Source organism: Diutina rugosa (genome assembly GCF_008704595.1).
Source record: "Diutina rugosa strain CBS 613 chromosome Unknown scaffold77_size38895, whole genome shotgun sequence".
NCBI lineage: Eukaryota > Fungi > Ascomycota > Pichiomycetes > Serinales > Debaryomycetaceae > Diutina > Diutina rugosa.
In genome coordinates, this window is record NW_022995159.1 from 1,736 (window position 1) to 18,179 (window position 16,444).

The 16,444-nt window shown below is 51.9% G+C and overlaps 8 protein-coding genes across 8 annotated transcripts; 3 read left to right on the forward strand and 5 right to left on the reverse strand. All coding sequences in view use genetic code 12, as the record gives it.

The window, feature by feature from the left end:
• Window positions 1-2,041: 2,041 nt before the first annotated feature.
• ATP3 (F1F0 ATP synthase subunit gamma) lies at window positions 2,042-2,782 on the forward strand (the record flags this gene model as incomplete). The annotated part of the gene is made up of 1 exon (XM_034156532.1): window positions 2,042-2,782. One exon carries the CDS (start codon window positions 2,042-2,044, stop codon window positions 2,780-2,782), a length of 741 nt encoding a protein of 246 aa, XP_034011454.1.
• Window positions 2,783-2,989: 207 nt separating this feature from the next.
• DIURU_003738 (uncharacterized protein) lies at window positions 2,990-4,963 on the reverse strand (the record flags this gene model as incomplete). Its single annotated transcript, XM_034156533.1, has 1 exon — window positions 2,990-4,963. The coding sequence occupies one exon, from the start codon at window positions 4,961-4,963 to the stop codon at window positions 2,990-2,992; it is 1,974 nt and encodes a 657-aa protein (XP_034011455.1).
• A 406-nt stretch (window positions 4,964-5,369) lies between these two features.
• Window positions 5,370-7,298, reverse strand: CDC27 (anaphase promoting complex subunit; the record flags this gene model as incomplete). The annotated part of the gene is made up of 1 exon (XM_034156534.1): window positions 5,370-7,298. The coding sequence occupies one exon, from the start codon at window positions 7,296-7,298 to the stop codon at window positions 5,370-5,372; it is 1,929 nt and encodes a 642-aa protein (XP_034011456.1).
• Window positions 7,299-7,466: 168 nt separating this feature from the next.
• DIURU_003740 (uncharacterized protein) lies at window positions 7,467-8,678 on the reverse strand (the record flags this gene model as incomplete). Its single annotated transcript, XM_034156536.1, has 1 exon — window positions 7,467-8,678. One exon carries the CDS (start codon window positions 8,676-8,678, stop codon window positions 7,467-7,469), a length of 1,212 nt encoding a protein of 403 aa, XP_034011457.1.
• Window positions 8,679-8,871: 193 nt separating this feature from the next.
• Window positions 8,872-10,020, reverse strand: UBI4 (ubiquitin; the record flags this gene model as incomplete). Its single annotated transcript, XM_034156537.1, has 1 exon — window positions 8,872-10,020. One exon carries the CDS (start codon window positions 10,018-10,020, stop codon window positions 8,872-8,874), a length of 1,149 nt encoding a protein of 382 aa, XP_034011458.1.
• Window positions 10,021-10,773: 753 nt separating this feature from the next.
• Window positions 10,774-11,172, reverse strand: DIURU_003742 (uncharacterized protein; the record flags this gene model as incomplete). Its single annotated transcript, XM_034156538.1, has 1 exon — window positions 10,774-11,172. One exon carries the CDS (start codon window positions 11,170-11,172, stop codon window positions 10,774-10,776), a length of 399 nt encoding a protein of 132 aa, XP_034011459.1.
• Window positions 11,173-12,836: 1,664 nt separating this feature from the next.
• Window positions 12,837-14,564, forward strand: DIURU_003743 (uncharacterized protein; the record flags this gene model as incomplete). Its single annotated transcript, XM_034156539.1, has 1 exon — window positions 12,837-14,564. The coding sequence occupies one exon, from the start codon at window positions 12,837-12,839 to the stop codon at window positions 14,562-14,564; it is 1,728 nt and encodes a 575-aa protein (XP_034011460.1).
• A 384-nt stretch (window positions 14,565-14,948) lies between these two features.
• NOP13 (Nop13p) lies at window positions 14,949-16,112 on the forward strand (the record flags this gene model as incomplete). Its single annotated transcript, XM_034156540.1, has 1 exon — window positions 14,949-16,112. One exon carries the CDS (start codon window positions 14,949-14,951, stop codon window positions 16,110-16,112), a length of 1,164 nt encoding a protein of 387 aa, XP_034011461.1.
• Between the last annotated feature and the right edge of the window lie 332 nt (window positions 16,113-16,444).

Below are 16,444 nucleotides of genomic sequence, written 5' to 3' on the forward strand. Positions count from 1 at the left end.
AAGCAGTACCACCAGCAGGACGCGCAAAAGAACTGCCGCCCGTTGATCTTCAAGTACATGAAGATGATCGAAGACCACTACGGGTTGGAAGGGTACTTGGGCTACCAGAAAAATGACCCCTCCCAGTGAATTACACGCCCCGCTTCACTTCTTTTCCCCTCCGTGGCGTCGGCCGCAGGTGTACCATAGCCAAAAAAAGAAAACCTCTAACTACTACCAATAAATATTGCATAGATTATCTGTCGACCACTGAAGTAGCCCCGCCTTTGTTGCCACAATAGCAGCCGCCGATCACACCACAGTCACAGCGGTGCTCTGGTGATTTAATTAATGGTATTGGTACCTACCGCCTATCGCCTTACTTTCTCGTGTTGGTCTGGGCTCTGCAACCGGTCGTTATTACCGAAGGCAATGGCTTTGTGATTTAATTCCTATAGTTTAGTGGGGTGAGGAAAAATATAGTAGCCGCGACAACGGGACTGGGGCACACGGGTATGATCGCCAAAACTCTTTGAATTTCAGTCAACAAATGTAACCGTAATATACCACAAGTCAATGCCACCGTGCTGGTACCATATAGTCACCTTTCTGCCTCGTTCCACTTATTTCAGAGGCGAACCACAGCGGCCCCAGAGGGGACCCGCCTCAGAAGCTAGGGAAAAAAGTAACATGAGGGATACCGGACCAATTATCAGCCACCGCAGATATAAAACCTCGAGGGATCCCCCCCCCCTTCCCCACCGAACGACGAGTTCGATACCCCCTCATTGTGCCATTGCTCTCAAAGCTTTCCCCTGCTACTGCCAATGCACCAGTGCAAGCTGTGTTTCTGTTGTGCCCCCCATTACCGGCTGGACCGATGCTGCTACCAGTGTAAGAGAATCCAGGTCTACAATTGTGGTGGATGCAACTTGCAATGTTGCACCAATTGCCATTTGAACATCAATCCCCGTCAGATCCCTCGCAGTTTCATCCGCCAGCGATGACTGAGAGATTCCTCCTAAAAGCAGTTGTAAGGTGTGCTGACCCCTGGGATCCTATGCTTTTACAACTATCAAGGTTAAGCTTTGATTGCAGGCGTTAAACGCGTCTCTTTTCGCAGCAAAATTTACCGACGATTTTCGCAGTTTTGGGAAAGATCACAACCCCTTATCTCTGGGGCTAGAGGCTTGCGATGAAGAACTATGGCGGCACTCGCCACCTCTCAGCTTTGGTCCCGATTGACAAAAGCTCAATTGCTAAGTAACCCGCCCGCTAAGACTATAACGACGTTTGGCTGAGGCTGGATGATGTCAGGAGAGGGCGGTTTGCCTGCCGCGATACATGATTTACTAGGGGGGAGAGTCTTGCCCCGAGATATCCGGCGTATTCCTTAAATTGTCAACCCCAGTTATAAAGCAAAATTACATACACCTAGATGATATGTCACTAGCCCCTGAACGATCCCCACTCTTCTTTTTATTTTCAGTTGGCGGTGGTCAATTTAGCCCGGACACGACCTTATTGATTCCGACCCTCGACCAAGGTAGAATGAACCAATCATAACGCGTCAGGCCACATTTACAGTCCGTGTTGTGTGAGACAATAGCCCCATAATAGTAATGTGCCTAGAACATGGCCAGTTACACCACCAAGACACACCCCGCAATCACACTAAATTCAACACACTTTCCTAGCCATCAATTGCTACTTGCCTTGGACTCTACTCTTACCATCGTCTACCAACGGTCCGAATTTCGCACATTACGATAGGTCAACACCGGATGGTAGCGCTGCGCACCCTCGCCTGTGGTTGGGCACAGTCGCATTCAATTGGCTATTGAAAAAATTTCAATCCACAACGACCTTCACCACCACTATGTTCGCCAGAGCCGGTTTGCAAAGCGTTGCCCGTGTCAACCACGGTGCCAGAGGGTACGCTACGCTCCGTGAAATCGAAATGGTACGTTTCCTCCCCCCGCCATTGACCTTCTCCGTCCAATTATACTAACCCCGCTAGAGATTGAAGTCGATCAAGAACATCGAAAAGATCACCAAGACGATGAAGATTGTTGCCTCGACCAGATTGAACAAGGCCCAAAGAGCCATGGCTGCCTCGAGAGTGTTCAACGAGTCTGACGCTGAGTTCAACGCCAACGCCGAACCGGAAACCAAGGACGAAGGCAAGACGTTGTTGATCGCCGTGTCGTCGGACAAGGGGTTGTGTGGCTCCATCCACACCCAAATCGCCAAGTACACCAGAAGAAGACTCGGCGAATTGAACGGCAACGCCGATGTTGTCGCCGTCGGTGACAAGGTCAAGGCGCAATTGTTGAGAACCCACGCCGACCACATCAAGTTGGCCTTCTCCGGCGTCGGTAAGGAAGAACCCAACTTCGCCGAAGTGTCGGCCATCGCCGACGAAATCGCCCAGTTGGGTGAATACGAAAACGTCGAAATCTTGTACAACAAGTTCGTGTCGGGTGTGTCGTTTGAACCGTCGAAGTTCGGTGTGTTCAACGCCGAAGCCATTGAAAAGGCCCCCGGTATCTCCAAGTACGAATTTGAAGGCGAAGACGTCGCCGCCAACTTGGCCGACTTCGGCCTTGCCAACTCGTTGTTGACCGCCATGGCCGAAGGTTACGCCTCGGAAGTTTCTGCCAGAAGAAACGCCATGGACAACGCCTCCAAGAATGCCGGTGACATGATCAACTCCTACACCATTTTGTTCAACAGACAGAGACAAGCCGTCATTACCAACGAATTGGTCGACATCATCACTGGTGCCTCGTCGTTGGACTAAACAGGTTTCAGCCTTTACGAAGTCATATATTTATCAAATAAGATAAGAATAGAAAACAGTAGCATCTTTCGAATCGTCATCAGGACTTACCATCGTTTTCCCCACGTCAATCTATCTTACAATATTTGAGCTGCACTCGGAAATTTTGTACTACAAATAATCGACGATTAGTTTATTATTATTATTATGAATCTAAAGACGTTCGCCTTAATCGTTCTTGAGCGACCCAAACACTCGCTTGACGAAGAAAAGCCCCGTCAACACCCCCAACGCGCCACAAGCCACGCCTAAGCAAATCAGCATAAGCAACATGTAGCTAAAATATACAAGCACACTCACCCATTCCCGAACGTCCAAGTAGGCGAAGAAGTAATAGGTGACAAAGCCAAACACGTACACCCCGACCAGCGCGCCACACCTATAAGCAAGCCAATGCCAGTTGGGGTCGTTATACACCGCTAACGAGGTGTAGATCGCCACAATGGTACACTCGGCGACAATGATGATCAAAAGCACAAAAGCCACGAGCAAAAACCCGTAGGTGTAGTAAGTAGTCTTTTCGAGCCAGAGGGCGTGGAACACGTAGGTGAGCTCGACGTATATCAGCATAAAAGGAAACAAACCAAACACCACCGTGCTGAAAAGCGGGTTGGTGATCCAAATGTAGCGCCGCCCTGACACCGACAGCTTTTCTTGGACGCCGGCAGCGGTCAGCGTGAGAAACGACTTGGGGTCAAATCGTTGGCGATTAGCGTAAAAACCGCCAACCATGCCTAGGGGAATTTGCACCAACCCAAGGAATAAGAGTACGGTGACGATAGTTCCCAACGGGAGGGCTGTACTCAGCTGTTTCGCCCACACGAAAAAGTTGAGTACGAGCACCGTAGCCACCACCACTGCGGGTAATGCCCCGGCGAACAATATTGAGAGAACCATAATTTTGCGTTTGGAGTAAGGAGTATTGAGCAGATGGTTGGTCACAAGCTTGTAAAACAATACCCCGCCGTAGGTCAGGATGATCCCCAGCAATACTAGCACCACGATGGCAAGAGTGAGGATCGGTCCTTGATGGCGCTCGATCACCGCTACCGCTCCTCTCAGAGTGTCGAAGAACCAGAAGTTGATTGCAAGGATGACGAGGACTCCGAGGCAGGCGACTAACGTCTGAATGCCCATCGCCACCAGAATGGCAAGCATGAGCGGCGCCCACGGTCGCGTGAGTACTTGCGAAGCTAACTGACTCCATTTGGCCGGTGACGGTTTCGGGGTTCCATCGTCAAACTGGGGTAATCCGGGACGGCTGGTGTTGATGTCCTTGTGTACCATCGAGAGCACTACCACCGTCACCACCAACGTCATAAGCATGATCACCGTGAGCGACAGCAATAACAGCATCCAGTGAACCTTCAGGTTGCGGCGGTTCACCAGCGTCTGTTGGTAAAGGTCCCAGCGGTTCTCATAGTCCATCAGCTTATCTTCACGCCAGTACACGGAATACGTCCAGGGAATCGTCACCGCCACAGGGATGGCGTCCCCTTTACTGTCACGAGTAGGAGGGAGGGCAAAGTTCTCAAAGTTCTTCCGCAGACCAGGACACTTTTCGTTCAGAACCGATTTGGGGTATACTTCGAACCCGACAATCGACCACAACCCTGTAGCCTGATCGCGGTGAGTGCGGAACACAAGCTGAACGTGGTTGTGGATGTAGGCCTTGCCATTAGCCTCGAACCCAAGGGGGAATCCGGCGGCGTAGAACGTTCGCTTGCCCTGGGTGTAAGTGGTGGCCCCCGGAAGGCCATCGACCTCCCAATGAATAATGTAGCCATCGTGGATGAGTTGGGTAGCCTTTGTGACCCCTTTTTGACGGGCTACAAAGTCGCAGAGCCGTTTGCAAGGCATGTCGACGCCAAACTTCAAGTCGTAGGCCAGCTCCCACTTGCGGTCCCCCAGAAGGATTTCAGCAAGCAGGAGCGCCAACGGACTGAGGTCATGCGACGGCGGACACACAAACGGCAACAGGTAGTAGCTGTAATCCAATTGAGAGTGATCCAGCTCCACTTTGTTGACAATCAAGTCAACTTTCTCCCCCTGGCGGTATTGGCGGCGGTGGTTGAGAAGATCCCAGGCACACACCACCAGCAACCACCATGCCCACCCGGCCAATAGCGCTGGTAATCTCATATGGAGCAGTGATGGAGGGTCGGAAAGTGATCAAACGGATAGTCTAAGGGACACGTGACGCGAATCTGTTTTTTCATTCCGCGCGGCTGGTTCCTGCAGAGAACAATATCCATAGCCATTACTAAATAGCTAAACATCGTGGGATTAAGCCACAACCACCCCCCCTCACGCCGTATGCTAAAGGATCTGCGACGATCGCTTTGACTTGACATTCGCAAATCGACGAAGTACGCGTAGAAATCAACCCAAAAATTTCGGGGTTTATATTTATACTTCATAGCAATGCGTGTGTGTTTGTTTACAAACGTCGGCCGATTATGACAGTCGCTCAATGACATCATTTAGCACCGACTCATCGATGAGGAGTTACATTTGTATCGTATCAGTTACTTCAGGGTCGTTATCATTAGTCTTTGAGCAGCTCCATTGCCTCCTTGATAATGTAGTTTCCTTTAGGGTCCAAGTGGAGGGCAATGGTAAACTCACGGATTGCACTGAACTTGTCGTTCTGGATATTGTAAAGCTGGCCTAAAAGGAAGTGCACCAGGGCTTCGTCTGGAGCAATCTCCTTTAATGTTTCGAAAATCTTCAAAGCCTCAGCAAATTGTTGGAGGGAAAAGAGCAATTGGGCTTTTTTGAATAGCGGCAACGGATTGAGTGGCTGGAGCTTACACGCCAAATCATATTGGCGAAGTGCAAGCGTTTTTTTGCCGAGTTTATCAAGCACCATCCCCACACAGCAGATGAGAATAATATTGATGGGGTTGATCCCCACTGCTTTGCGGAAGTGGTAGTCAGCCTTTTGGTAGTCGCCAAGACTCATGTACACCATACCAATGCCGTAAAAAGCGTTGTAGTGGCGACCATCAAGTAAAAGCGAGGTACGGAAGTTTTCGAATGCCATCTCGTAGTTGTCGTTGGAAAAGTACTCGTGACCCTTGAGAGTGTAAGCATACACAAACAGCTTATCGAGTTTAGTAGCTTTGTTGAGCGCTTTTATCGCTTCATCAGGTTCCCGATTGAGTGAGAAAAGATTGCCGATGGCACACCATGTAACCGGCAGTTGGGGGTCGAGATCATGAAGCTCGTTAGCCAAATAGGTAAGATCGGCTTTTTTGTGGAGATGCCACAAAAGCGTGGAGAAGTATTCCATGTCCTCAAGCCGCGTACGATCAACTTGTCGGAGTCTAGCAAAGAAGAACTCCAGCTGTTTATAGTTAACGATCTCGTAATGAAGCTTACCAAGCTTGGCAAGCACCCAAGGAGTATCCTTCTCTTTATCCGGTAGCAGCTCTAGTAAGCGAATAGCTTTATAACAATCGTATCGACAAAGTGCCTTAAACGCTCGTCCTAGCAACAAATAGAGTTTTGCTAGCGTTTGCTCTGCTTTGACGATTTCCTTAGTGACAAAGAGTGACGTTTCCACCAGCGTCAGTCGGTGCATTGGCGGTTTCAGGGAGAAATTACGCGCTGACGCCTGCCCCGGTGCATTGGGACCGTGGCTTCTCTCGGGAGGAGCTAGTGTGATCGAGCCAAACGAGGTATTGGCAAGGTTCAGGTTGCGGGGTGCCATTCGCCCTGAAAATTGAGGTTTAGGCTTGGGGAAATCGCTATTTGCCAGTCGCTTTAACACCCCATCAAACGTCAAGTTGGCCCTCGGAGGACTCAAGATGTCACCCACACTATCCTCGGCATCTTCGTGCCATACCTCCTGAGTATCAGTGGCGATAAACACGTTGGTATCGGTCAAAGTACCGTCAAACACCGCTTTCGCCTTGACGTCAACCCCAAGCTTACACAATTGCTGGAACGCCTCAAAGTCAAATCGGTTCCACTGAAGGGCCTGAGTATAACTTAACGCACTGTTCTTAACGTCATTTAGTTTGCGATAGAGATCACCTAACAAATGGTAGATGACCAGGGGGTCGGGGTATATTGAGCGGTGGGTCTCGTATTCATGGCGTTGCTTGGGCGTCGTTTTCTTCTCGCTACCAACGTAAAGGAAGTCGCCTTTGGTGAGCTGGTACACCCCTTCCTTGTACTTTTCAAGATGAAGACAACACCTAGCGAAAAGATAAGTGCACCCCAAATGGGTCACGGTGTCGGCGTGGGCCACCACGGCGTAGAGGCGATTGTAGGCCAGCTTATACTTGCGTTGATGCACCAACAGCAACGCGTACAAGTAGATCAGCTCCAAGTTACGGGGGTCAAGGGTGAGCAAGCGCTCGCCAGCAAACTCGGCATTGGCGTAGTTGAAGTGGTCAAGCGAGTGGATGATCACCAGCCGTAGGTGCTGGACAAGGTAGTGGAGCTCTCCTTGAGTCGGTGGCAGCATCCAGACGAGGCGGGGGTTGGGGGATGTGGACAACGGGTTAAGCTGGCGGGGACTTGATCTGCGATATAGTGGCTACGGCTGTCTGAGCGACTATGTGCAGGAGGCGCAGGTTTGTATGTTTTGTTTATGGCTGCGAAAAACACTGGTAAGAGGTGTGTAGCATTTTAACTATAACACTTGGTCTAAGAACGCCACCAACCGCGTCAACCCAAAGTATTTTTCCCGGTCGACGTCGCGGAACTTCAACTGAGGGTTGCGTTTGATATCGCGCAAAAGCGAGTTCTCGAAGATGAGACAGGCGTCGTGGACCCCCCACGGCTCGATGTGAACTTCGATTTTGCCGCCTTCAGGGGTGGTGCGGTGGAACTCGTGGATGCTACGGTCTAACTTGCCGCCACTGTTCCCCAACTGTTTCTTGTTGTCGTACATGGGAGCGCGCAACGCGTACTTGGCCCATTCCAACACATCGTCTCTGAACACTTCGTCCTCGCCACAGATGACGAAAGTGTTGCCTTTTTTCAACGACGGAAGGTTCCAGTCGTCGTAGGAGTAAGGGTGGTTCCCCGGGGAGCATTCCAACGACGCAATCTCCGAGTTGCCGGTGATGGCGACAATCTTCAGCGGGTCGGCGAACCCGGTGTAGGTGATCATATCGCGCCCATCGTTGTCATAGAACAGATTGCCAGGGGTGAACTGGCTCTTGGGGATCGTCAACTTCACCCAGGGCGAGATCAACACCAGGTTAGCCGGCGGGGGTAACTTCAACTGGGTGCGGTGAAGGTGCGCCATAAACGCAATCGCCAAGTTACCCCCGGCCAGGTCTCCCATCAAGGTGATGTTGGTGTAGCCATCAGCCACAAGCTTGGTGTACAATGCCACCAACTGGTCCAATTGGCGAGGGATGGTGAAGCCTTCCGAGGCGAGGTCGTAGTCCAAGTGGATTATCGACACATCGTTGCGTCCGAGCAATTTGTAGGTGGCAATCAACGATTGCAATTGTGACGGCGTCGTCTGCAAAAAATAGCCACCTCCGTGTAAGTAGATGATCAAAGGGTCCGAACCCGTCGCCATGGGGGGTTGAGCGATCCAGATCCCGTTCTCGTCGTATCGCTTACCGTACCCGGGAATCGATGACGTCACCGTCTTGTATAATCCACCGACAATGGTGTTAATCATCGTCATGTTGGAAACCGGCACCACATACTTGGCGTCGGGCACGGGCACTTCCAACGCTTGTTTCGCCATCAGTAACTTCGCCATATTGAGGGGGCTGTTACGGTACTTTCTCAGCCACCCACCAAACAACACCGTCCGCAACGCTGCCACCAACATGGCAAGGGGGATGCCGAGAATGGCGCACAACCCTTTGATGCTAATCATTGTTTGTGGGGTTTTTTGGACGGGTCCGAACCGCCCCGCCCTTATATGAGGGGCACATAAATTTACACATGCACATGTCCTGCACCCCACGTGATTTTCCTACATTTTATTCCAATGTCGGTAACATTTTTCAATTACGTTCATATACGTTACACACAGTAGATAGGCCCCGCCTTTCTCGTCACTGCAAGAATTAGGCGTCACCACCTCTCAATCTGAGAACCAAGTGGAGGGTCGATTCCTTCTGGATGTTGTAGTCCGAAAGGGTTCTGCCGTCTTCCAACTGCTTACCAGCAAAGATCAATCTTTGTTGGTCAGGGGGGATACCTTCCTTGTCCTGGATCTTGGACTTGACGTTGTCAATGGTGTCCGACGATTCCACTTCAAGGGTGATGGTCTTACCGGTCAAGGTCTTGACGAAGATTTGCATACCACCTCTCAATCTGAGCACCAAGTGGAGAGTCGATTCCTTCTGGATGTTGTAGTCCGAGAGGGTTCTGCCATCTTCCAACTGCTTACCAGCAAAGATCAATCTTTGTTGGTCAGGGGGGATACCTTCCTTGTCCTGGATCTTGGACTTGACGTTGTCAATGGTGTCCGACGATTCCACTTCAAGGGTGATGGTCTTACCGGTCAAGGTCTTGACGAAGATTTGCATACCACCTCTCAATCTGAGCACCAAGTGGAGGGTCGATTCCTTCTGGATGTTGTAGTCCGAAAGGGTTCTGCCGTCTTCCAACTGCTTACCAGCAAAGATCAATCTTTGTTGGTCAGGGGGGATACCTTCCTTGTCCTGGATCTTGGACTTGACGTTGTCAATGGTGTCCGACGATTCCACTTCAAGGGTGATGGTCTTACCGGTCAAGGTCTTGACGAAGATTTGCATACCACCTCTCAATCTGAGCACCAAGTGGAGGGTCGATTCCTTCTGGATGTTGTAGTCCGAAAGGGTTCTGCCGTCTTCCAACTGCTTACCAGCAAAGATCAATCTTTGTTGGTCAGGGGGGATACCTTCCTTGTCCTGGATCTTGGACTTGACGTTGTCAATGGTGTCCGACGATTCCACTTCAAGGGTGATGGTCTTACCGGTCAAGGTCTTGACGAAGATTTGCATACCACCTCTCAATCTGAGCACCAAGTGGAGGGTCGATTCCTTCTGGATGTTGTAGTCCGAAAGGGTTCTGCCGTCTTCCAACTGCTTACCAGCAAAGATCAATCTTTGTTGGTCAGGGGGGATACCTTCCTTGTCCTGGATCTTGGACTTGACGTTGTCAATGGTGTCCGACGATTCCACTTCAAGGGTGATGGTCTTACCGGTCAAGGTCTTCACAAAGATTTGCATTGTTGTGAGTGTTGTTGAATATTGCGCCAGTGGCAAACGATTTATATTTATGACCCCGTGCCACTGCCTCTGCAGGACGTCGGCCTGCATAAAAGCTGTGACCTTTAATTTCTATATCTGGTGGAGAAAAAGCAATTCAATAAGGTGTCCACCACAACGTAGGGTATAGATTCAAAGTTTGAGCCCATTTGAGTTACTTTGGCGTCCTTGGCTGGTCTAAATAGAGGGCAGGTTGTTGCTCGGGGATTAGCCAGGCCATTGTTTTGTTTCAAATGGTGGTTATAGAACCTTCTCGACACCTGACATTTGGCCTGCATACGCGCAGTTGCACGCCGCCACCGAAGATAGGGGTGACCCGCCATGCTCAGCAATCGGCTGTGAAGAAAGGGTGGTGGCTTCAGCCTCGCCCGCGGCTCACCCGTGTTTCTCGGGCCAGTGTTGATAATTAACGTTTCTTTTAAAATGGCACCAATGCCACTGGAATTTCACCGTAGTAACCTCCGGTCAATCGGTATCTACCAGGCTTGCAGGGGGAACTCCATTCGAGCGCGGGAGTCTCCGGCAGCAGCCCCTCTCTACAGTGTGGGGATTAAAATATACCTTGTTCGATAAAAAACACCAATTCACTCTCCATCGAGATGAGGATGAAAATGGTGACTACAAATGAAAAGTGCAAAAAAGCCATGAAGAAAATTCCCTCAAACCCATAACCAGAACTGAAAATAAAAAAAAAGGAGTATCATGAACACCAGGTCACGCTGCCTCTTCGATTAAGGTGTCGAGCAGAATTCCCATATACCGGTTCGGGCGCGGTAAGTCGAATGACTTGACGCCTCGAGGGTCCTCGGCCACGATGGTGGCGATGTCATCGACGTCGATCAGCGTCCGCTTGAGTCCCGGAGTGTTCATGTCAGAACGGTAGCGGTGAATGTCGACGCGGTAGCTTTTCAACTGGTCGATGTTCGACACCAAATCGACAATCGTGCGCGCCCGTTGGCGGATGGTGTCGTCGTTGGCATAGGTGAGGGCCTCGAACTTGGGGCGCTGGCGGCGGACCCATTGGCAAAACGGCTCCAGGCCATTTTGCAAAAGGTAAAGGATTAGCAGAAGCGTTTTGAGTAACAGCGTGCGCTGCCGTTCAAAGTCTCGCATGTGATCGAGGCGCTTGTTGAGCACCAGGGTGATGGTGTTTAACTTGGATTGGTTGAAGGTGTAAGCCGAGAGCTCGACCAACTGGTGGTTGTTGGCACCGATACCGGTGTTACCGGTGACTAGGGGTTAGACACGAGGCGTTAGTGTGGGTGAAAGAACAGACATACCTTGTTTCACTTTGGCGTCGACGTTCAGACCGAACTTGAGCCCCCGAAGGGAGATCGACACCATCAATCGGGATCAGATAGAGCAGGGCTGGAACCAACGCTGACGACGTCGTCCACAGGGGGCAATGCTCGAGAGGTTATATAAAGAGACCCCCTGGGGCTATGGGTTGAATGAACACGGCTTATGTGCACTCTCTGCATCGTGTGAGATGATGGGCGACTCAGCGCCAGCAACCAAAATCTCAGGATAGGGGTAAACGCTGGCGTTATCGCACTGGGCGAGCGATAGCTAATTATATGGTCCTCGTAGTTTACGTAAGGGCAGGCAATAATAGGAGTAGAGAGCCAAGTTTTTGCCAAGAACTAGCTAGTGCCGCTATCAACAACATCCACGACTAGCAGCCTGTCTAAGTTTCGGAACTATATGTTTGACGGCTTACTTAAGCTGATGGACTATCCGCGGTAATTCGTATTAAGCCCTGTTTATTTGATTCGGTATGTTTGTTGTTGCTGGTGACGATGCTTGTGGTGCTATCGGGCCGACCGCCACTGTGGGAGCACCACGTGAGGTGACACAAACCAATCGTCGGCCGGCTCCGTTACTTCCGTGCGTAGAGTTTGTGGTAGTCGCACTAATTCTTAGTAGAGCCAGGCTAACAGATCGGGACAAAAACTCCGGCGTCGGACCCCCAGCACGGCGACTCGTCTCCTCCGGTACTGCCGAAGGAGGTCACAGGCTACACACAAAGTGAGAGAGGGAAAGCGGTGTTTCGTAGGGCGTGACCGTAGTATTATGAGGCGAGAAAAATCTGGTGCTGGATTGTCGTCGATTTTACAAGAAAGTTAAGCCGGGGTTGGTGGGTAGTGTAGCGATGCCATTTGCGGTGAGCAGAGCATTTTTTTTTTTGTTTTTCGTGCCAAAGTACAGGACGAGTCCGGCCCGTGCGAGTCATCCCCGCAATCGATGACGACGGACCAATTGAAGCAAGTGGTCGTGCCACTACTAACTTTTAGTGGTGTGACGACAAACGCTAGACGGTAATAGCCGACGCCCGCACCTGTCGTCGTCGCCAGAAACCACCACGTAAACCGCAAATCCATCACAGGGGTGCATGGTGCTGCTATCACCGACGAGAGTCGCGGGATGTCTCATCTCTAACTGTAGCTCGGAGGGGAGACGGCAATCGCTAGTTGTGTGATTTAATGTTACATCACGTGACCAAGAAAATTTTAGGCAAGTGTGCGCTGCAATACTACATCGGGGCAGGGCGGTTTTCCCAAAAACCTGTTTCTCAACCTCACCACCCGCTGCCCAAGCGCCCCCCTCGTGCTCACGCTCGTCTTTTTTGACACCAATCCGGTCCCGCAACCGACGTTTCCTCAACCACACTCGATACGGTTGGCGCTGTTGTGTTGCCGTGCTGTTTCTGGCGTCCAAAAGACCTTTTAATTCCCCCCCAACCCTCTTTCCATTCGGAGTTTTATTTCTAATCGGAGATGGCTCCAGTCACGGCGGTCGAAAAACCCGTGTTCAACTACGATCTTGACGTGTTCAACCAGATCAAGTACTACCTTGAGGAGAAAAACCACCATGGGCTCGCCCTCATTGCCCGCCAAAAGGGGGTGCCGCCGTTCCTCCGGTTCAAAGTGTGGCCGCTTTTACTTAAAACCCACCCGTTTGTGTTGCTGCCGTTTATCCAGCCCGACTGCCACCAGGATGACGACGACGGCGCCTTCGACGTAGACGAGGTCGAGCGCAGCATCGGCCACGACCTCCGCCGCTACGTGCAACGCTTGCACTACCTGTGCAAGCCCCTGACCACCATAGACCCCCGCGCCCACCAGATCATCCACATCTTGCACCAGGCCGTCCTCAAGTTCGCCAAAAAATGGTCCCGCATCATCAAGTACGACTCCTCGCTCACCTGGATTGCCCTCAACCTTGCCGAATGGCTCCCCCCGGTGGAGAATACCCCCTGGGTGCTCTGTGGCCGCGACCACAAAACCCCAAACGACCAGGTCGTCACTAACGTCATCGATGACTACTCAAACTATATCGACCACATTCCGGGGTTGGCCGAGTTTATGAACGACCTTGTTGAGGACACCACCCTCAACACTCTTAATTTCAGCGAGGTCTACGAGCGGCTTGTGCTTGTGCTTCTCCACTGCCCCGAACAGACGCGGCTGCTGACGTCACTGGGGTCGCTGCTGCTGCTGCTGCTGCTGCTGCTGGATCGGGGTGCGGGAGCTCCGCTGCGACCGGAGCCCGCCGACGATGATTTGGAGCCGCGGCTGCGGCTGGTGCTTCCGTTAAATGGCGGCACCATCGAAGACCGGGTGGCCTACTTCATCTACTGTTTCCGCAAACTATTACCCGAGCTCGCCAACTACTTCTCCGATGAGCAAATCCTCACTCGGTTTGGGTCTCAGGACGACGAGTGGTTGATCTGGTGGCTCAAATACGCCGGGCTGAAGGTGTGGCTGAAGTTCGACCGGGGCCGCATCTGGGACTTGTTGCTTGGGTGGCGATTAGTCAACCCCAAGCGGACGATGCAGTACTACTTTGAAAAGCTCAACATTTCGCGGGCGATGTTGGCGAAGCTTGGCCCCGATCTCTTCTGGCTGGTGCGTAACGACGACGACGACGGCGGCGACGACGACTCCGACGGATACACGGCCGACAACCTTCTGAGTACCACCACCACCACCACTGGGTCGCTTAATCCTCGGGCGAAAAACTCGCTGTTCCGGGACTTGGTGACGGAACTTAATAACAAGCTCACCATGGACGAGCTTTATCTGCTGCTGCCGGGGCTGGCGCTGGCGGCAGGGGAGAAGAAGCTCACCATTCCCTTCTCGACGTTGGACCCCCAGTTTGAGCTTATTTTCATTCTGCTAGCGTTGCTCAAGCTGAAGGAGAATATTCTCGTCGAGCTTGATCAGCACGAGATCCGCCAGTTTTTATCGCGGTTGCCGCCGAAAGCGTATAAATTCAAGGTGAAGGAGGAGGTGGTCACCACCAGCACCGAGCCGTCGCCGGGGCTGCTGCCGCCGCTGATTTCGTCGGAGGGGGCGCTGCATTCGCTGAGTCTGGAGCCCATGATCATCCGCAATGACTTCCTCATCACCGACTATAAGGTCGACTTTATGGACAACATCATCAACGAGGCGGGCGACTTGTGGCGCCAGTGGATGTGGCGGGAGATGGTCGACGATAGATGACATGTAATTCATCGACACCGGTAAATTTTGGCGGTGTTGGTGACTTTTCATGAAGGGGGCAGAGCTGGGCTCTGAATCAGAACAATCTGAGCGAAGTGGTGTTATATAGATAGATATTCAATTGGACACATTTAACCTTATCCGACGGCCCGAGATAAGCTCACGCGAGATTAAGCTGTGATAACCATTTGGCACGTGGCTTATCATGAGTTATATCGATAACAAAATAATCGAGACCCCAACCGGTTTGACAAAGAAAACATAAATTTACTGAAGTATCAAAAACGGAATAGGTTTGTTTCACTTTATTTTATTTCCCCCTCTTACGGTGCGGTGAGGTTGGGGTGTCTGATAAGGGTCATCGCGCACGCATCTCATCGGGCCATGTCTGACGAGGAGAGAGTTACGCTAAAGGGCGACAAGGTGGAGAAGAAGGAGAAGAAGGAGAAGAAGGAAAAGAAGGACAAGAAGGAAAAGAAGGACAAGAAGGAGAAGAAGAAGGACAAGCAGGACAAGATAGACGCCAAGGATACGGATGAAGCCGGCGATGAGATCGAAATCGACTTGAACGCCAGCGTGCCCCTCAATAAAAAGCAGCAGAGATTGCTCAAAAAGGGTAAGCTTGATCTTGAGAAGCTTGAAAAGAAGCACCCCAAGCCCAAGCCCGCCACCGAGGACGGCAAGGACGACGCCGAACCGAAACGGCTGCCGTTCGGGGTGTGGATCGGCAACTTGTCGTTTGACACCACCAAGGACGACTTGGTGCGGTTCATCGTCGCCAAGCTGGCCGAACAGGGCACTAGCGTCACCGAGGAGGATATTCTGCGGGTGAACATCCCCAAGAAAGAGAATAAGATTAAAGGGTTTGCCTACGTCGACCTCCCGCTGGCCGACCACGTGGCGCTGGTGGTGGCGCTTTCGGAGCTGGCGCTTAATGGACGTAAGCTTTTGATTAAAGATCTGACGTCGTTTGAAGGCCGCCCGCTGAAACAAGAGGCGGCGCTTTCGAAAAACCCCCCACTGCGGATTCTTTTCGTCGGCAACTTGTCGTTCGACACGCTGGAAGACAACTTACGCGAGCACTTTGGCCACTGCGGTGACATCGTGCGGGTGCGGATGGCGACGTTTGAGGACCTGGGCAAGTGTAAAGGGTTTGCCTTTATTGACTTTAAGGACGAGCTGGGCCCGACGACGGCGTTGAAGCTGAAGGTGGCGAAGACGTTAATCAACCGTAAGTTGCGGCTTGAGTACGGCGAGGACCGTCTGAAGCGGGCGCCGAAGCGCCCGCACCCCGCCATCACCGACGCCGACGCCGAAACTCACGTCAACCCCTCCGAGGGTGCCGGTTTCGAACCCCGTGCTGGGGCCCCAGTCAGTCGGGAGCGGGACGTCGCCGCTACCGCTCGCCCCCCTGTGAAGCGTCGTCGGCCTGATGACCACCACCAGCAACCGTCGACCCGGTTGAAGCTGTCAGTGGCCCTCGCCCAGGCGCCGCGCGCGCTGGCGGCCATCGTCGAGCTGACAGGCACCAAAATTAAGTTTGACTAAGAAAATGCGGGGAACCAGCTGAAAATCCCAATCAGGCTAATCGCGGGCCGCTCGCCTACATAGACAACGACATATAATCCACGACTTATTCCCAGACCCTAAACTTTGTGTTTACAAACGATACTTAACCAATTGGCCATGCTCCGGTTCGTACGTCGCTATAGTCTCCCCACCACCCAGAAAGCGGTGGTGTTTGAACGCACTGGGGGGCCCCTCCTCTACAAGGACGTCCCCGTGCCCCGCCCTAAACCGCACGAGCTCTTGATCAACGTCAAATACTCCGGCGTGTGCCACCTGGACCTCAGTGCCTGGAAAGGCGACTGGAAGAACCT